Source organism: Lissotriton vulgaris, chromosome 11 (genome assembly GCF_964263255.1).
Source record: "Lissotriton vulgaris chromosome 11, aLisVul1.2, whole genome shotgun sequence".
Taxonomy (NCBI): domain Eukaryota; kingdom Metazoa; phylum Chordata; class Amphibia; order Caudata; family Salamandridae; genus Lissotriton; species Lissotriton vulgaris.
The window spans coordinates 1,028,356,614-1,028,378,514 of record NC_141699.1 but is presented as its reverse complement, the minus strand read 5'-3'; the positions used below and the strand labels follow the sequence as shown (position 1 = coordinate 1,028,378,514).

General features: G+C 40.6%; 1 protein-coding gene across 1 annotated transcript in view; it reads left to right on the top strand.

Annotated features, from left to right (window-relative positions):
• Positions 1-21,901, top strand: part of LOC147683962 (guanine nucleotide exchange factor DBS-like) — a 1,615,891-nt gene that overhangs the window by 800,069 nt on the left and 793,921 nt on the right. The window contains exon 14 of the mRNA XM_086942584.1: positions 18,783-18,889. Coding sequence (XP_086798710.1) covers positions 18,783-18,889 — 107 coding nt within the window. The remainder of the gene's footprint in view (positions 1-18,782; positions 18,890-21,901) is intronic.

Below are 21,901 nucleotides of genomic sequence, written 5' to 3'. Positions count from 1 at the left end.
TACCACCCACTACCCACTATATCCTTTGAATCCTCCTTGACATACTATTAAATTTACTATTTACAATAACATTCTGCTTCCTGCAACTTGCTTCTCTATCTCTTCCTATATGTGCCTTTAATCACTATTGTTTCCCTATATTATTCCCTGTATTTTGTTATTGGTTTTAACATCTGTATAACCCGTTTTGGTCCACTACCATGATTGTTTTTATTGTGTACTTGCATTGCTGATGTAAAGCGCTCTGATACCCCCGGGTGGAGCTAGCACTATATAAAACCTTCAAAATAAATAGAAAATAAATAAATAAAATAAATCCCAAAAAGAGGGCAAAAATCATGTGAGAATAATTGTATACCAAATCCCCTGATAAGCCCAATATCTAGCAGGTCACATGGTGATTGTCTAGTGGTACCTATCACATCCCTCTATGTTATTACAGTCCTAATAGGTGATTATACTTCACTACAAAAAGTCTTACAAGACCTCCTACTAGGCACTCGTGCATACCTGTGCAGAAACCTTCCCTGCTGTTTAGCAAGGGATTCTCTAGTTTTCATGAACGAACACCTACGATTCCTACTAAGAGCCATACAGATCACTAGAGAAGCATACAGGATATGTGCAAGCTATATCTGTGGTCATGTTAAGGGTTGTCAAAATTCTTAATTGAACCATTCACAGAATGAGAAAAGTGGTTAACAGCCCTAAAAGAGGAAATGACTGAATGGTGCAAGATAATCAGTGACTAAAGAGGAAGGCAATGAAACACAGAAAACATTTTTTGCCAAGGTGCTTTACATACATAAAGTAACAAATGGTGCAACATACGTGGCATTATTACCATATTAAACCTTATATATTTGCATTGAATTCTGATATCGTTAAGATTTTGGGGAAGTTCATAGTCAAAATCTGATCTTTTAGGAAGATACTGAATGTGGATACTATAAGGCAGGGAGAACAGAGGAAGAAAAATGAGAAACTGATTAGTGGAATGTAGAAAAGAAAGCTAGGATTGATGCACAGGTCCCAGACAGTTCTTTAGTCTAAGTTATTTTAGGTCTGGCAAAGTCATCACCTGAGCTATTGTGTTTAGTGAACATTGTCCAGCTCCATTCAAACCATTGGCTTGGTTGCTCCAACTCCCTTCAGCCAGTGGCCTGAGACATTGTCTATCATATCTCAGCTCAGCTGAGTATTTTAATCTCACTGTCCTTCCTACGTCTTTTTGGATAATCTCTCTTCCACCATTTGGATTGCATTAGAGACTATTATACATTTCAAAATTACTTGTAATCATGACACATTTTGTTATATGCAGCCTTTCATCTCGTACATACATTTTATAAATAAAGCCATAATTTTGTTTGTCTGGCTTTAGCTTAGACCTTTTGATTTCACTAAAATTACATGTATAATATACTTGCAGTTACAGGGGTTTTCAACAAGCTCTCTCCATCCATTGGCCAATTATTGTGTCATTAACATTTTTCTTCTGCACACTACAGTACATTGCATGGGCCAACAGTTCAACCTATTTCAGCCATTGTCTACCTTTAATACCCTGCTAAGGCAACAGGCAACAATTGCATCCAAATAGAGAGCTAAAAGGAGTTCGCCCCGGTACTTCAAGATTTCATGATTAAGGTTTGTAATTAAATAATTTCTGGAGTACCGATTCCAGCTTCCCTTACAGAATGTATTGTTTTGAGTTTTCTCAAAAGAGATAAACCATCTATTAATCCTATTTTACATAGACCCATTAGTTTGTTAAATACAGATTATAAATTATTCATGAAAATCTTTGCTAATTGTATTGCTCTTCTGGCTCAAAAACTGATCCATAGTAACCAGATTGGTTTCCTTTCCCACAGATCAATGGCGTCAGCACACAATAATTGATTCAGGTGATAGACTACTTTTCCGTGAATAAAATCAAAGCTACTGTTATAATGGTTGACGTAGAAAAAGAGTTCAATCTAGTAAACTGGGTAGCACTATTCCAGATACTGGGGAAGCTTCCCCAATCAATTTATAAATGATTTAAGGAATCTATATTCTGGGGGGATAGCCAGCATTATAAACTTGCGTGATACAGGTCAAATGTCTTTTTCTCAGAGGAGGCCCCCGGATGTCCTCTTTCACCGGTTCGACTCACATTTTTTATTGAGCCATTGGCCATCCTTCTGTAAAATAATTGTTCAATTTTACTTCCTGTTTTTGGCACGTCTATGGTAAAACATTTTGCGGACGATAATATTTTGTAGTTGGAAGCATCAAAAGAATATATTCAACTTGATAGGTCCAATGAGCTCATTTCAATTGGGGCCTATAAGATTAGACATAAAAATCTAAGATCCTCTTATGTCTCGAGGGCAGAATCTCCCCACTGCAGTTAGGGATCAGTTTTCTCGAACTTGTCCCATCAGATACCTTGGTTTTATGTAACTTCTAATATCTTAGACCTCTATGAATTAAATTATCAGGCAACACTTGATAAGGTGAAGAATTAGATTACTGGCATCTTCTACCATTATGTTTTATAGGCAAAGTTGCTTTAATCAAAATGTCAATTCAACCCCTATATTTATTTCAATTTGCCAATGTTCTGGTTAAGGTTAATAAGAGGTATTTTAATGAGATTGATATCTTAATCAGGTATTTCTTAAAAATGCACCCGAGTCCATGTATTTAACTGATCAATTTACAGTTATGTAAAGAACAGGGGGGTTTGGCCTTACCAGACTTTTATCTATGTTAAAAATCTGCCCTTTTAGATTCTCATTCTCGTTTGTGTATTGATCCATTCTGTTCCAATATTTCTTTTGTAAGAGCTATGGTAAAAGAGGCAGGGCTCCAGCTCTTATTTTTCTTACAAACTAGGAAATGTCCTAAGAAAAAGAAAACTAGGTATAACGTTTTAAAATAAATGATCTTGAGAAACAGTGGAATTGGCTTAAAGTAAAAGATACTGTATGAAAATGTTTGGGGATGCATGTGTCGGAACATTTAATTAAGCTTTGGAAAAGGCAAGGGATTACTACATGTCAGATTTTATAATAAATAATACATTGAAGATCTAGGAACAACTAGTGCTTCATGGAAATGAGAGTGCACCTGTATTATGGCAACGTTTTGCACAAATGTAAAGATTTTTGAAGGATTATTTTTGAGGGATTTGTATAAGATTTTACTTTCCAACTTCTGAAACTATTTTTAAAAACAATCTGTTAGGACTGGATAATTGGTATATGGTGCTACATCAAAATATCCAGGAGGAAAAACCTCAAACCTTTTCTACATGAAGTATCTTCTGTAAAGGGGTGTGCTATTTTCCTAAATCCGTGGTTAGATATTTCCTATTTTGGAAATAAACTTTTTAGAACAGATAACTTTCAATGAATGGTGTCTTTTGCTAGATGGATGCTGTGTTACATGCCCCAAATCCTACATAAATGTTTTCCTAATACATCTCCACAAAGAGATTGGTCCCATATTTTCTATACATGTCCTGATTTGGAATACTATTAGGCAAGATATTTAGGGTTATAAGCTAAAAGTTCAGGAAGAAAGGTGATACTAGATCAGGCATTTTTTGAGAAGTGAACAAAAGTTTATTATCTGTTTCAGTTGCATGATCACTGATTTTACAATTGTGGAAATCAACAGGGTGCCCTCTGTTTATTCAATAACAAGTTCAAATGACTAGGGTAAGGCAAATGGAATATGTTCATCCCAAAATTAATATTCAGTTGAGGAGATTTGAACAGTTGTGGTGCCCTTTTACAGCTGATTGAGGAAATGGGAAGTTGTTGCAGAGAGGGGATCAGCGTAGGCAGTGCCAATTTAGGTTGTATGTTTGCACATGCTTTTCGTTATTGCATTTTTTAAATATGTATGTTTGCGCATGCAAAGCTTTTTCTGCTTTTTAATAAGTATGTATAAGATATGGAATATGGCACTTTATTTGTTTGAGTTTTCCACTGGGCATGATTGTCCTACCTTTTGGAATTAAGTTTCCGGAATAGCTGTTTTTTTAGTCATTATTTAGCCTTTATTTGTAATATTGCACTTAATTTTCTTGTATGGTTGTATTTGAAATGTCTCTGCTGATTTTTGTAAAATTATCGGGAGTGTATAAGCGATTAACTGTAGTGGAACATTTGCTTGCATGTTACTATAGCTCCTGAATATCGTGGGGTTGTTCTTTGTTTTGTTTTTTGGATTAGAGATGCTATTTTGCCACACATATGTTCATTTATGTAAAATCTCTGTGTTTTAATATGTTATGTATACTAGCAGCATTGTGCTTCTTTGAAATGATTGATGGATTTATGGAACCACTAAAAAACAAAAACATGCATTTTGATTTAAAACAGGCATAAACCTGTTTGAGTCTTTATTGAACATTTTGCAGACCACACAATGTAGCCTCAAGTCCAACCACATGGATCTTCTGAAGCATACAGCTGCAGCTTGGAGTGCTTTAAAAATAATGGTTAGCATTCCCAAAGTCATGTATTCAATGACCCAGGAGACTCACAGTGCTTTTTTAAACAATTTGGGTGGGCTGCCGAGCTCCCTTCAGCCCCCACAACACTTTTATAAATCGGTTGTAGTGCCCATGCCCCTCCTTTAAGCACCACTACACCAACTTGTTATGAACATCGCTCGCTCAGGGGATTAGATTGCACTCCAGAGAGGTAGCAGTGAGTATTTAATGAGTGGCTGCAACCCATTTTCTTTTTCTTTTTTGAATTCTGGGTGCCTGAGTCACAACTGGGGCACCCATAGACAAGGTTATTTTTCCTGGCAGCGCATGGAGCCCACTCCTATTTTGCTGCACCTTTGTTTATTTTTACTGTTTTGGGAACCCCCTTCCAAAAAAGGGCACCTTGCCCCTTCTTTTTGTTTTAAAAAAAAGAAAACAAACAGTGGCAGCGTGCGGAGTCCATTTCCATGCTGCTGAGTTTGAAAGACCCTGCCTGGTTTAAAAGACATAGGTAATTGAGAGGTGTTTTGTTGACACTGCAAGTATTTACTGAAGATAAGCCCACACAATGTTTTGGTGTTTTTGTTGTGGTGTTGGATGTAGGGGAGAAGAGTTAATTTGAAGGAAGATGTTCATGTGATGTTTAGTGAGGCATAGGATATCCAGCTTATTTCCATACTGTTGCTGTGCATTGTATCCCGCTCATGGTTTGTTCTTATCTGTGTGCTTTGCTGCTGCAGTTGTTGAGTGATTGCCAGTGGCTAAGATTGATTCAAGCATTCCTTCCTTTACCTTGATGCTTTTGCAGTAGGCTGCTACATTGGGTATGCCCAGGCATGGGTCCTGTGCTCACTGTGCCATAGAACTCAAGCTATACCTCACTGACGAGATCTAAGTTGGTCAAAAACGTTTGAACCTCTTCGGTAAAACACTCGTAATCAGAATTGTAGATTGGTAGAGGAAAATAATATATGGTCCATTTTTGGTAGGCACTGTGGCACCATCTTATTGTTGCCATTTATTCTTGTTAAATATATTGAGTAAAAGCATTGTCCTATACCAGCTATTTTCATATACCTCTGCCAGGCTTTAATTTCAACTACCTACATTTTTTGTAGTCTGCACTGAGAGTGGAAAAGAATAAAAGGAATCAATGAGGCAATAGTTGAAATCCTGGCCATCACCAAGGGATGAAGTTTCTCCATCTCCTTCTCCTAAAGCGACTCAGCCCTCATCTCCGGCTCCGAGGACGGTGACTTCACCGGGACAAAGTAAAGCAGTACCTCCACTGTTACCAACCACTCTACCTCTGGCTCCAAGTTCTCCGGATAACAAAGGTCCTTAGCAAACATCAAAAGATAACCGAGAATAAAATATAGACCGTATTAGGTTGCTATATGGTTCCAATGTCCAGCCGGGCATGGAATTTTATTCATATATTGATTCCAAAAATCAAGGTTTAGGATGAGTGAACAACAACAGTGGGGCACAGTTCTGTACCCTATAACGAAGGGAAAGTGTGGGGTAATGGAAGGACAAGTCATACAGTTTACACAAACAACAAATACAGGCAAAGACTGAGCACACTGGCCACTTGTAATCAGTGACAGAGATACAACAAGTTTAAGCCAAAAAATTGTGAACACAGGAATTAGGCACAATGGTCATTTGTGGCACTATTAAAGAAAGTCATTGTTTCGATCCCTTGCTCAAAGATTAAACAGGATCATCATCAGGACTAGAACATAACATTTGACTGCTTAACTCTAAAATTACTTCTCCTCGTTGTGGCAATCTAAAGCCTTCTATTCAGTGGCATAAGTTGTTTGTGCTGCCTCAGATTTACAGATCTTTGTAAAACAGGAGCAGTGTCAAAAAGCAATGGGTATTGCAATGGAACGGCCACAGTAACACCCATTGCACGCCCCTTTCACGCAGATACCTTTTAAACAATTATTTTTACGAGGCTCTGAAGTCACTGGAACATCATTAAGGTGCAAGCTTGGCAAAAATGAATGATAATTATAGGATTAGCAGAACATAAAGATCTATAAAACGGGTTGCATAGGGACTAATAAAGGAGGCAGTCATTAGTAAACATAACCACTCTCAGCCTGAGGCGCGATTCCTTTGGCTGCAGACCCATCCATGCCATGTGTCAGCAACATGTGTATCCCTTTGGTTGAAAGCGAATTACTCATTCTCAGGATAGCTCAGTCGTCAGCTCCCCCTTCTTCCACTTTACAATAGAAAACGAGAGATTTATTTTGTGGCTTTCTGGACTTGGGGTAGCGACAACAATGCCGCTTGCTTATAAAGCCCAGATTATGGGAGTGGTCTATCAAACCAACAGCTGCGGAGCACACCACCATCTTCCGTGCTGAGTGACACATCTGTGTGGCAGCCCTGGACCAGCACCATAGAGACAACATTTAACCCCTTAAGTGCTGGCGTCGGCCAACGGTCGTCGCGAGCACTACCTTGCCAGTGCTGCGCACGACCGTTGGCCGACGGGCCAGCATTCATTCTTCGAACGTTCAGCACTGGGCGCTGAACGTTCGATGCTCCTATGAGGTTAAATGATTAAAATGACTCTGTTTTGTTGACAGCAGTCCTCCTCGCCTTTAGCTCACCCTTCCCTGTGACTAAATATAATAACCACCTTCTCAAAGCCCTCACCTCTTCCAACACTGGGGCATTTTTAGACATGCTTGAGCTGAATCATTGCAGACGGGGCTGTTCTTCATACAAAGCATTGTTAGTGATGCAATGCTTGTTTGGTTGAGCAGTTCAAACGTTCTAGCTGAAAGACTCTGCCCTCTGTCTTTTTCTCTGCATTTGGTTGCAGTCTTGGATTCAGTTCTGCTAAAGATGTTTTTTGGAGCGGACTCGTTGCTAAGAAGTGTATCTGTTGCCAATTGAGCTATTAACATCTGTGAAATCATGCCAATTTCTCTGGACTGACTGAACTTTAAACCTACACTGTTATTGCAAGAGTTCCTCCTTTGGAGGGTGTGAACAGGAGAAATGTGGCCTTCTCTTAGTAGCATTTTCATAAAATCGTCCATCCATCCTGCTGAAAGGCATAGGTTGAATAATATTAACAGTACTGAAAAATCGACTACCCTTGTGATTATTGTGGCAATACATGTATTGACTGGCTAATTTTGTAAACTTAATTGATTTAACCCCTTCCGTGCTCCCGTCCCCGCTCTGGTGCTGCGCACGACCGTTGGGCGTCACAGCCCCACCCACCCATTAGAACGCCCGCGCCACAGCGGAATTGCCACCGCGGTTAAGGTTTTAAAGATTATCAGATTGACCCCTATGAAATAAACTTAGTTTGACCTTATCATGGGCAGGATGCCGCATCAACAGAGACCTGCTCCTCATACAAATGCACTTGGAAACAACTCAAAATGTCTGGCTTATTGGCCACTCTCCAATGACATTCGAGCATCAGGTCTTCTTGTCTTTAAGTTTTGCTATCTTGCCTCTGGTTTATCAGCCTGCTCCCAGTCACTCATTCTCCATTTTGTCTCTGTGTTTCACCTTTTGTGAAGAAGATTAAAGGGCCAGTTGGCATTGGCCATTTAGGCTTTTGTTGACTATGCAATCAGGGTGATTGTGCGCATGTGATTGCATAAACAAAAGTGTTGTGTTCACATTTCAGTTCAGTTTGTTTGTGCCTAAACCAAGGGCAGCCCTCCCCAGATATGGCTTGTGTTGGTAGATTTGCTGATGATCATTTCCTTGATCAACGAACATCGATAGGATAGAGGAATGTGCCAAGAGGAAATTGTCTCCAACTAGTGATATCATCACGGATGTAGAGTAAAACAAAATAAAGACCAAACCAGTTTTTTCCTGATGCTGCAACAAATAAACTACACTAAACACAAACAATCATTTCTCATGTGAGTATCAAAGCTTTTTTTACAAAGTTCTGCTGGGATAAAATCAAACAGCATTTTTTTTAAATTAACATGGCATAACACTGCCTTGTAAATAAGGCCCCCTTTCATGCTATGCTTAGCGTGAAAGGGGTGGGCAGTGGGTGTTGCGGTGGGCGTTCTACCACAACACCCATTGATTTTGACGCTGCCCCCTATTTACAAGGGCAGCATAAATAAGAGGCAGCGCCAAAATTAGGACCAGAGAAAAACAGGACTTAACTTGGCAAAACGAGGAGAAACACTTTATTTCTCCTCGTTTTTTCCAAGTGCACTGCCTTGTGCAGCACACATGGAAAAAGCAAAACGCCTTGGATTGTTTATGTTCAGGAAGGTGACCCTTCCTGCACATAAACAATCTTTAAAAAAAATTACATTTTGTAACTTCCATGTGTGATGCATTAAGGAGCACACATATAAGTGACAAATTGGTATTTCAAGTTTATGTGCAGGAAGGGCCACCTATCTGTACATAAACATTCTTCCCCCGCACGCAGACATCCTTCACGGGCGGGTGGCACTCCATACAGCATGCCCATCAGATGTGGGGCAGGTGGCACAGGCATACGCATATTTTAGTTCAGCAGTTTGCAGCAGACAAATAGGGCATGGGAAGTGTGATCAGGCAATTTATTATCAACAGAAATCTGCCCTGCTTTAAACACCTAAATGAGCCAAACTTATATAAGAACCCCTCCATGCACTTCTTACTACGGGTCATTGCCAGGACTAATTGTCCGTTTCTGTAATTTAGCACTTCAAGCAGGGACCTAACAATGCTTAGTTGAAAGGTCCAATAGTATAACTTGCAACCTGGTAGCCTCAAGGCACCCCTCTCTAGCTTCTGCCTTAGTTTTTTCCACACTAGTCTCACCCCTTACCTGCCCAAATAAAAGTGTTAATGTCTGCCTGAATTTTATAACGGGCGGCTGGGTCAAACATTAAGAGAATACAGTTGAATAAGAAAGTAATCTTAGGAAAGATACACATCTTCACCAGAGTCACTCTCCCAAAGATAGTCAATGGGAGATTACGCCATTACTTTGAGTCCAATGGTACGCAATGCAAATTTCTTCTAGACACTAAGGGGTATATTTACAAGCCTTTTGCATCACCGTAGCGTCACTTTTTTTTGACGCTCCAGTGGCATAGTGTGCTGGCTCATATTTACATGGCCAATCAAAGACACTGTGTGGCTTTCAATGACCTTGTAAATATGACCCCTTTCATGCATTACTCTGTGTGGAAGCAGCATCCATGGGTGTTGCTGTGGGAGTTCCCACGCAACACCCATGGATTCTGACGCATACCCAGACTTACAAGGTTCCGTAAACCTGGTAATGCATCAGAATCTAACGCCGTAAATGTGGAGTAACAAGGAGAAATACCTTTATTTCTCCTTGTTTTTTCCTCTTTCTATGTGTGCTGCATTCAACACCATCAATGATTTGTTTTGTGCAGGAAGGTGTACCTTCTTGCACAAAAACAATCATCCCTGCAATGCAGGCACCCTTGCACCACAGTGCAATGGTGCCTTTGTTGGTGCTAGGCATCCTATTGTGCGCCAGCAGTGAGGAAAACACAGGGATGCATCGTATTGTTGTAAATACAACACATCCCTGGACTTTCCTAATGATGCAGCTCAACTCAGCAAGCTGGCTTGCAGTCTATCCCCAGATATCTCATTTGAGTGCACTGCAGTCTTTAAGAGTTTCTGATGTTTCAGCACATCATCTCAGTCTTCTCTTGATTAATCGCATACCCAACTATCGGACCACAATGCCCTGCTAACGGCAAGAAAGTGTGCATTGGTGTCTCTGGCTCAGTAGTAAAGATGATCAAATCATCCGCATAGAGCGCTATCTTTTTACTGTATCCACAATAATCAACTTGTTTAACTTTTTCCCACCTTCCTGATCACCAATGCCAGAGGATAGACGAAAGGGAACATCAGCCCTGTCATTACCCTCCCAATCTTCACTGTTTTTGTGAGTATATTATTTACCAATAATCTTACGGAGTGATTTCTGTCCGCGACCTTAACCGCCAGAATAAACTTTAGAGGTAGCTCATAGTTTTTTAGGCAGAACCAGAAAAACTCTCAGTTCACCTGGCCAAATGTATCAGCTGCATTCCAGGTTATCAGGGCCAATGGAGCTTATGACATTATGGCCAATGTTGCTCTGGGAATGACACCTGGCAACTAAAAACATATTTAAAAGTGTTGCTTTATGATGTAATGTTCATACAGTTACATGCACAAAATGCAAGAAACCTTTGTTTTTTGATAATAAAGAGAATTTGTAGATTTTTTTTAAAAGTACATTTATGTATGGTCAAGTGAAAATGGCCTGGATGAGCGAGACAGCAAACGTCACAGGAGTTGACCAAAAGTGTAAAGTAAGGAGGACAAAAATGATGTTTGGGAAATAATGAAAAGTAAGACCTATAGGTTCAGGGTTTGGAGCCGACAATGTAATGTAATGTAATGTGTCTTGTAAAGCGCACTGCTGCCCTGAGGCGTCGTGGCGCTGTAGACCGCTGGGGAACCCGTCCTGGCTATCCCTGTGAGATGCTCCCTACTGGGTATCTCCAAGGTGAAACCAGGCATCCCCGGCGTTTGTGGGGTGCCGTTGTAGAGATGAGGCAAGCTAATGCCCAGAGTTGCCGAGTGTGATCCCTGGTTAGAGTAGGCACCGAGGCGAGAATTATCGAGTCCGCTGACCCTGGTCCACGACCCTGCAGCGTCGGGAATTGAACCCTGGTCTCGGGCCGTTCTCTGCTTCCGGGTCTGCCGCCTCTAACCAGTGAGCCACACCACTCCACAAAAGGAGTAGTTAGAAGAGGCCAGATGTCATTTGGGCAACGTGGGTGTCAGAAATTAGAGATGAGAAGTGACATGGCGTGGAAGTATTTTCCAAGGGTTGAGGGGGATGACAGGGTGAAAGGACTACATATAAAGAAAGAATGGGTACACATGCGTGTCATGGTTGTGGAGGAAGGCAAATGTAGGCTACATGTAAGGGTATATCCCCGTTTTTGTTGTATATGCCAGAACGGGGTTCATGGTGGAAATATAGGGTCTGGGAAGTTTTACCAAGGGTTGTGAATTTGGCCACTGAGGGTGCATGGCAGGTTGAAAGCCATAGGTGCAGAAAAAAGGGTCCATCTAGGAATATCATCAAATATAAGGAGTGGGAAACACAGTGTCACACAAAGGAGTCTCTCTAGGAAAATTCTTTGGTACCCTCAACGGGTACCTTCGGTCAGTGGCATGTTATTTCCACTGGCATACTAGTAACCAATAGCATCATCATCCGGTCTACATAGACAGTGGAGGTTGGGTGTTAACACTGCATGGCTAATGATTTTTTTTCCCTTGCTCTGACCTTAATGTACATCAGAGTTGAAGATGGACAGCGTGACATAAGCAGGTTGAAGCAGCAACAACAGTTCATTCAGGGAGTGACAACACAGACAGGTATAAGATATCCTTGAAGTAGATGTGGATATTTGTAGATCAAGAATGTAAGGTTGTAGGAATGGGGAAGAGGGTCTAATTGGGATTCCATTTGCCCTTAATTAATTAAACTGAATTAGATCAGGATTGTAGCTATATTTTAGGGGGATAACATCCTGTTTCGGTGAAGGGGGTTTTAATACTGGAGATGGTGAGAAGGAAATTTAGGGAGGGAAAAAGGCAGTTCATGGGCACAGCTAGAATGTGGATTTCGGGGCATACCCGTGCAGTGAAGAGAGTATATTGTTGGCTGGAAATAAATGTGATGGTGATCTGCACAGAATGGAGTGTGTTCGGTAGAGGCGTGTTAGGTCAGCCACAAGAATCACCAGCGAGAATTATGATTGGTTTCGATGCTGAGGCACTTGGCTGTTTTTAAAGATGTGATATTATCTTTACAGATGAGAGACATCATTGAAGAGATGGTGGTGAAAGATGGTAATTGAGGATTATATCATAAAATTAAGGCGGCAAGCATAGGCAAACAATTCTTTAGGAGATGTTTTTTCCTGGGTACTAGTTTTTGTTACACCTTTAAGGGGTTAAAGGAGGGTTATCCTAATCTGAACAGGTGGGCTTGCTTGCGCGAAGTAGGGTGAGAGTAGAATAGCTATGATGCTCAGATAGGGAGTGAATTAAGTAGATTATGTGAGTCCAAGGGGGCAGGCAAGGGGCTGAGATGCATACAAGGGACAGCACTTTGAAGAAACACAACTATCTGAAATATTATTGGGTCGTCGATATGCTACATATATTCAAGGTTGGATGGATTGTTACTGGATCTCTTTCAGTAATGAGGCCATTGGTTAGTGTGTGAGGCATGGCCAGAGTATTATTGTTAGCGCAGACCTGTCTCATCAAAGTGGTCTTTTACACACAGTCATCATTGATACTTCCACATGTAAGGTTGAAGGTAACCTCCTCAATCTCCAACCACTGTGGGCGTTTCATATGGATGGGTGCAGTCTGGTTGGCCATGTCCGTATTGATTGGTGCAGGGGCTGAAGGCACAAGAGAAGGGAGTTTAGGTCCATGCACGCAGATAGTGTTTTTTTTGGCCTTTTTCTTGCACATCCTAGGTGTATAGCAAGTTTTTCTCTATTAATCATTTTGAAGGGTTCTTCCATTTTATTAGTGGGACAAGTCAAAGCAGTTCTAATAGCTGATTTAGTTGAGTTTGTGGCAGGTTTGTGAATGTATGCTTTGCTGCTGGTGGGATAAGTCTAGCACAATGGTGAAAGTAGATTCCATGAAGAGTGGCCATGTTTGAACCACTTTTGGGGGGGATACAGGAGGATTTGCTTGAATAGACGAGCCAGCTCAAGGGAGGCGGACCAGAGGCTGGTCATGGAGTGGACCACTGATGTTCTGTTAAGGAAAGAATTAAGAGGTGGGGGCATAGACTGAATTGTTGGGCCTGGTGGGTTGTGTGCTGGGTGCCTCTAAGGATGATGGGTTGTTGAAAGTTTTATTTCTTTTGTAAGGCATTGCTAGGTAATAGTAGTTATTATAGATGCAGACTTGACTCAATTTTCATCAAGTGGTGTTTTCCACCTGTGGAAGCAAATCCACATCCCTGCCTATCAATCGCTAGCTGCAGTTGAACCATTTCAAACTCAGGGGCATATAGATGACATTGTTACTTGCAGTGCTCCACTGCGTGGCAGGGAAAGGGCAGGATACTGTGCATTCCTTTCTTTTCCCCTGCACTAGCACTGTTTCGGCTGCCTAGTGCCAACACAAGCACCCTTACACCATGGAGCAAGTCTGCCTGTGTTGCATGCAGGGTTGTTTTTGTGCAAGAAGGGGAACCTTACTGCACAAAAACAATCCTGAGAGGCATATTCCTCTATCTATGTATGTTGCAGAATGCAGCACCCATAGAAAGAGGATGAAGCAAGGAGAAAAAGATATTTCTCCTTGTTACTCTGTCCTGGGAAGGCATGTCTTTTTAGCGCATTCCCACGTTTACCTGTTCTGCTAAATTTAGGAATGCATCAAAAACCATGGGAGTTGCTTGGGATCACCCACGCAATGCCCATGGAATGCATCCCTAGCGCAGAATAAGACAAATCAGCAATTTGCGCTGCATTGCTTTACTCTGGTTTTATGAAGCCACTCAGGGCCACGGTGCGTAGCTTCATAAATCTCATTTCTGAGGTGTATCCATCTTGCACCACATGTTGTGGTGCAAGAGCAATGCAAAGGGGTTCGTAAACATGCCCCTACGTTTTTTAGAGAGACATCTCCCCTAGTGCATCATTATCAGATTTGCTGGAAAATCAGACAAGGCATCCTCTGAAAATGATGTACACCTTCTTGAATTCAGATTCATCCAGTTTAATCACTTCTAAATGCAAAGATTCCAAATTAAAGCTTGATTGAATAATATACATTTAGATTATGTTTTCCACCACTGCAAAATAGAAAACACAAAATTCAAACTGTGTGCGTGAATAGACATTTAGACATGTTTTCAATCACTGCTTCCTTATCCATGCCAACACCCTAGGGACTGGTGAGTATGATGGAGTGGCCCTCACGATGGACAGTCATTACCACCTATTCGGACATGGCTGAGTAGTGAAGTAAGAAGCTTCAACCAGTGTTGAGTATACTAACAGCTACCATGGAGCTGGGCAGACGGTCATTACCCTTGCTTTACTTATAGCAAACAATATATGCATATTTCTGAACAAAGGGTGCACTGGGCCTAATCTGTACTTTAATGACATTTGGAATGACAAGCTGCCAGTTGGCATTGAATTACTTATGTTTCTGAAATGTTTTCCGCTTTATAAATGATTTAAGATAATCTCAGATTTAGATAAATTTGTATTGAATCTGAATCTCTGGTTACCTCAAGTTATTTATAATTAGGGCTCCCGGTTTTATGGTATTTATCTATTGGGCATTTCCATCTTAATTATCCATATTTATTTGTAATAATTTAATCTGTATTTATTCATATATATTTTGGGCTATGTGAAGAAATTAATCTGAAAGGAGTGTATTTCCACATTTATTTGTCTGATAAATATGCACTCATGCCTGAAGGACTAACCGTTTTTAGTCATATAAACACAGTCAGATGATAAAATATGCACAACCTTGATATTAAAATGTGCATGTTTTCCTTTACCAGCATATATATTGCTGTTTTAGGATCTTTACTAAAATTCTTTTATTGTTTCAAAGCTCGTACTTTTAGATCAACAGAGCTATTGGCCTCGTAGTCATGATTGACAGCATTTAAAATCGCTCAGAAAATAACCCAATTCCATTTTTATCCACATTTTAAAATGAATACAGACAGGAACATACATGGTTTTCTGTCTGTATTGATCTGTAAAAATCAGTAAAAACGGAAAACAGGGAGCCCTATTTATAATATCAGAAAAGCTTTTTAAAAACAACATGGTTTCACACCAACTGTCTCATCTATGTCTTTTCCAATGTCACTAATGTACAGATGTGAACTGGTAACCACAGAAGAGGCTAAATATGTCAGTGAGTACTTAGTGGCAATATTCTGTAGCACGTGCCAGGCCCCAGGTCTCTGAGCACATTGGAATGCCATTGTCCCCTGAAGACATACAGGTGTGTTACCCGTCTCTAACCATCAGACTTCATGGGAATCTTGTATCATGACTTTTCTTTTGGCACGGGTGTCAAGCTAATACAGTGTGTGCACCGAGGCCTCAAACTGTCCCTAACAATGCAAGGTCCAGGACCTATCCTGTGACTTGGAGGGGCACACCAAGAGTGCCCTCAGTGGGCGGAGGATTACTGTTCCTTACCTAGGAGTTGCTCATAAAGCTGTGGTTGCAGCATACTGTGTTTTGTGATTTTATCAATTGTCAGTGAGATCTTGGCCTACCTTGCCCTCTTGTGTAAGGTTTTGCTGTAATGTGAACCCCATAACCTTGCACTGACATTTCATGTATATGTCAAGTGTCTGTACAGTGAGCATGTGATATGTGTGGTAGTAGGAATATGCATGATTGTGTAGTTTGAGTACTGAAGCCAGTGGGATTCATTTTGGATTCCCCTGGTTTTAGCATTACAGAAGATGAGGACAGGTCTACACTAACTGGAAGTTTATTTGCTAGCTTTCCTGAGCCTGGAGGGTGGATAACAAGGCACTGAAATGAGGCATATGGGGGTAGGGCTAGCTTTAGAAATTCAATAATGACTTTGTTAGCAAGACATTGCTGGTTAGGTGTTCCTAAGCACTGCCATTTGGTGAACGGTAGGGGTGAAAGATGGGGCTGTACTTTCCATTGTTCAAGATGAGAAAGATTGTTGGCCAAGATTGGTGTTGTCTGTCTCTGATTGCCGCTTTAGAAAGGTTAATGACAACCAAATACAGAAATCTCACAGTTCAGTGTACCCATGTTGTGGGTATGCCTGCTTGGAGACATTGCCAGTGGTACCTGTTATGAAAGGAATAACTTTACACATAGCCTGTGTCTGTCTGGAGAATTGTCTGGGAAGGAAACTTGATAGAACCACTGCCAACCCATTCTGAAGTTTGAGGCAGTGCGTTCATAGCCCTTCTAGAAAATGTGTATAAATGTGGGATCCAACCAAGCATCTTGATAGCAGTCTTAAGCTCTTCTTAATGAAGCAAGGGGGCAATCCTCCGTGTACTTGAAGGGCTTCTGTGTATTTGACTGGTAACCAGATTACCAAAGATAGCATACGAAGTCTACACTTTCTGTTGGAAAAGTTACAGGTCTGCATAGTGCCTAGACGCCTGCCTGCTAAAAGAGGGGAGGAGTGTACCTGGCTTTCACAAAGAGAGACTGTCCAGGAGAGGAATGCTGTGCTTCTGGCAAGAGAAACACACAGAGACGTGGACGACATGGGAGAGTGAAGTGAGGAGTCAACCTTAGGCTGAGTGGGTCTCCTGATCTCTCTGTGCGGTTCTGGTTAGAAACTGCTACCAAAGGCTTTACCAAGTCCAAGTGTAGGTGGGTCCATGACAACAGCTGGTGCTGCAACTGCAGATGCTAGAGGAAAACATTGGCCCTTAGAGGCTGCAGCTGCACATTGCCGTTGAAGAAGTTAACCAGCCACAGAGGTTGCAACTGCTGAAGAAGGCGTGGCGTGGGCCACAGATCTTTTACGCCACATCCTTCCATTATGCCATTGCCAGTGAGAAGCTGCGGCGAGAACAGAAAGTACGAGTTGTGCTCATCACTACATATGACCAGCAAGTCCCCTGCTTTGGCACTGCAAGGCTTCAGACCAAATCAAAAGACCTAGATGCGTTCTAGCAAGAGGATAAGAGACTTTTTTTGTCACCCCCACATAAAACTGGGATAGACTTACTGATTGAGTTGCACATTTTACCTTGCAAGGTTTAAATGACATTATGCACCCCTGCCTTATTACAATTTCTACAGAGTGTGAGGGATTATACTGATAGGGTCAGCTGGTAAGGAGGGAATTGTGAAGCAGGGAGTGTGAAGTGCTTATAGAAACACAACCAGGGATAAAACCCTATACTGGCTGACCAAATTGCATTGTGTAGTACTTCGTTTTATTGTGTGAATAAAGTACTTGCTAGTACAAGAAGATACACACTAGGCTGCACATCAAGCTATTGTGTGTATGCAGTTGAGTTTTGACATCACAAAGCGTATTTCAGCAGCGTTTTAAAGAACCAAAGGGAAACTGCATTTTCCTTTTTCCAAATTTTTTTTTCTAAAAGAAAAGCATTCTGCAGAAAGGAGATATTTATTACAATGTGTTTATTTTTCCCCCATGTTGCAGGCCCTGACAGGAAAGATAGAAACTGTGCATGTTTCAGCACATCATTTTTTAATCTGATTTACATGACACTCATATTAATATATTTTGACAAAAAATATGAACTGCCCACATTCTGCTTAGGATTTAGGATGTTTATGGGAAGGGCGATGGTGTGACTATGTATTATAAGGAATAAAATACCCTCTGCAACACATTAAAAGGATATAGCAAGCCACCTCCGAGTTCCTGGACCTTCTAAAGAAACCTGGCCTGGTCTCCCCGCATATGGTGATGAAACTCCTTGGTGACATGCAAAATAACCCATACCGTACTGCAGGGGGCACTTTATTCCCTATATTGATTGATAGTGGAGTTCTACACCCACCCCCTCCCTAAGAAGCGTTTGGAGTGCTCTCCCTCGCTACCCTGAGAGTCAAGTGCATAAAGGGTTGTACATGGCCCAGTTTGTAAAGCCACAGAAGGACGCCTCCTAAGATACCAGTAGCAAACAACGTCAACCACCACAATTGGAGCCCAGACGCCCTTTTGTGCCGTTTACCTTCCTACCCCACCCACCGTGAATGGAGTCTGACAAAGCACTTTAAAAACAGAGAAGTGCTCAAACATACATTTGTGTCTTGGAATCCGAAAAATAGTACAATAACAAGTGGATGTATTCTTAAGATTAATTACATTTACAAATAAATGTGCTTACAGTTTCATAACAATTGATAAAATACAGTAAATATTTCTGCAAGGAAAACGTAACAAATCCTGGGTAGTCGTGAAAGACAGACAGTAGTATCAGTGCGATAAACATTCGACCTCTCCAGCTCCCATACATGGTCCACAGGTGTTACTGTCAGTAGGAACATCCTGTATTTCCCCTAAGGTTACAGGAATGTTCTGCAGCACCATGTCTTGTCCAGGTTACCTCATATTATGTCTGATAATAAAGTTTTCTTTCATGCTCAAGAATTATTTTTTTTCTTTTGCGAAAACAAATTCAAGTCAAATCAAATTATGATAAAAGCTGTTTATTTTGGTTCCCCAGCTACCCCCCGAAGACCGTCTGATGTTCCTGTCACACCACCTAAGTCTGTAAGTGAAGCAGAGCTCGCCAAGAGAAAAAACGTAAAGAAGACCAAGGGCGGCATAAAGGTAAGAGGCAGATCATACCTTGTTTTCAAAGATTGTGTTTGAAATAATTTTGAGAATTCATTTTCCCGCCTCCTTGCCCATTCACCCAGGGTGGAACATATGCTGGTTTTACACTCCACCTGGCCTAGTGCAAACAGGTCTATGCATTTCTACACTCCCACTTTACGTAGGTGTGGGGTTGATCTTTATTACCTTGTGCGACTTGTCCAAGATCAGTGGGGCATTATGTTCCTCCTACTTCGCCACCTTATCTGAAGATGTGCGGTATATATTTTTTCACAGCCCTCATGTTACCCCCTACCTGACCCACAAGAGGGCGTATATTTCTTTCCCTGCCTAACCCAAGGCTAAGGAGTTTCCATTTACAGGACAGCTACATAGTGAGGGGACATCTAGGAGCATTTATCAAGGTTTTTGTGTTGCCCTTGCGCCACGCAACGGGGCGCAAGGCCGATGTGAAACCTAAGTGAGATTTATCAATCCACGCAAGGGCAGCTTGTGTGACCCTGCATGGCTTGATAAATCTAGAGTAACACAAAGCAGCGCAAATCGCTGCCTTGCGTTACTGTGCGGCAGGGAGACGTACCATGGGTGGAGCGTGGGTGATTGGCATATTACAATGCACTGTCTCCCCAGGTGAGGAGTAACGAGGAGAAATAGCTTCATTTCTCCTCGTCTTAAATATTTCTACATGTGTTGCATTCTGTAGCACACTAGAATGAGGAAAATGCCTCTCAGGATTGTTTTTGTGCAGGAAGGTGTCCCTTTCTGCAAAAAAGAAATCCTACCTACAACACAGTCACCCTTGCAACATAACACAAGGGTGCCTGCATTCATGCCAGGGAGACAAAAGTGTGCCGGTTTACAGACAAAATATCCAGTACAAAATATCGAATTACACAAATATCGACTTCAAAATATAGAATGGACAAAATATCGAATGGACAGAATATAGTCATCAAAAATATCGTTTTTAAGGTAAGTAATGTAATATCGAATTTTATAAATATAGAAAGTCAAAATATCAAAGTATATACTATAGGTTATTAAAATTATCAAATTTCGAATAATATCGATTTTTTTTATAGTGTTTTGTATGTTAGTATATGTGTGAAAAGTGTATATTTATGTTAATTAATTTTAAGTAATGAATTTGTTATTTAATTTTTGCGTAGTTTAATTCTGTAGCGGGTTGTGGGTTTATAGGGGAATAGGGTGGGAAATAATTTAATTATAATTAATCAAATTTTAAATGTATTTATTGGTATTTATTTTGAAATAATTAATTTTTATTTGGTAGTTAATTAAATTTTAATTGGCAATTAATTTTACTTAATTGATTAATTGATAATTACGTTAATTTTACTAATTTATTTTCCGTAGCGGTTTGTGGTTTTATAGGGGAATAGGGTGGGAAGTAATTTAATTATAATTAATTAAATAATGTAATTTATTGGTATTTATTTTGAATTAATTGTTAATTGATTTTTAATTGCTAATTAATTGTTAATTTGTAATTAATAGGTAATTAATTGTAATAAATAATTTTTGTTTGTATTTTTAATTGATTAAATATTATATTATATTAAATTGGTAATTACTTTTAATTAATTCTTTATAGATATTCATATTTTTTTTAAAATAATATATGAAGTATTTACTTTCCCTACTGTTGCACTCACTGGAGTGGGAATAGTAATTATTATCCCTACGCTATCCAACGCTTTCCCTACTGTTGCACTCACTGGAGTGGGAATAGTAATTTTTACCCCTACGCTATCCAACGCTTTCCCTACTGTTGCACTCACTGGAGTGGGAATAGTATTTTATACCCCTACGCTATCCAACGCTTTCCCTACTGTTGCTCTCTTTGGAGTGGGAATAGTAATTTTTACCCCTACGCTATCCAACGCTTTCCCTACTGTTGCACTTTCTGGAGTGGGAATAGTAATTTTTACCCCTATGCTATCCAACGCTTTCCCTACTGTTGCACTCTTAGGAGTGGGAATAGTAATTTTTACCCCTGCGCTATCCAATGCTTTCCCTACTGTTGCACTCTTTGGAGTGGGAATAGTAATTTTACCACTACGATATCCAACGCTTTCCCTACTGTTACACTCACTGGAGTGGGAGTAGTTATTTTTACCCCTATGCTATCCAACGCTTTCCCTACTGTTGCACTCACTGGAGTGGGAATAGTCATTTTAACCCCTACGCTATCCAACGCTTTCCCTACTGTTGGCACTCTTTGGAATGGGAATAGTAATTTTTCCCCTACGCTATCCAACGCTTTCCCTACGGTTGCACCCTTTGGAGTGGGAATAGTAATTTTTCCCCTACGCTATCCAACGCTTTCCCTACTGTTGGCACTCTTTGGAATGGGAATAGTAATTTTTCCCCTACGCTATCCAACGCTTTCCCTACGGTTGCACTCACTGGAGTGGGAATAGTAATTTTTACCCCTATGCTATCAAACGCTTTCCCTACTGTTGCATTCACTGGAGTGGAAATAGTAATTTTTACCCCTACGCTATCCTACGGTACAAATATCTTGTTTTTTAAATTAATATCATGTGAATATATATATTTATGTTTTAAAAAATATATATATTTTCAACTTAAATTAGGACTGGTCTGACAGATCAGGGTGTGATCTAGTTTCTTAGCTGGTTGTGGGAGGGTTTTATGGTCTGGGGTGCCGGTTTTTACTGTTGATCACACTATTATCACAAACATTGTCTACAGCAAGCACAAATGCGTAGTCTCCCATACCTTGCAAAACACATACATATACTATTTTTACCTTTACACATTAAAGTGCCCCGATTTACAAATGTGGGCCGCTTTTTTTTAGCAATCTGCTTCGCTAAAGGGGGCCATTTTTTATTTGGTGCCTGGGCCGATTTTCTTTTGGCACTGGTGTCCCCGTTCTTTAAGGCTGCCTGATCGGTAAATGGGCGTCTGAATAGGAGAGTATGGATGTCTGATGGCAGGTGTATGGAGCATTTGATG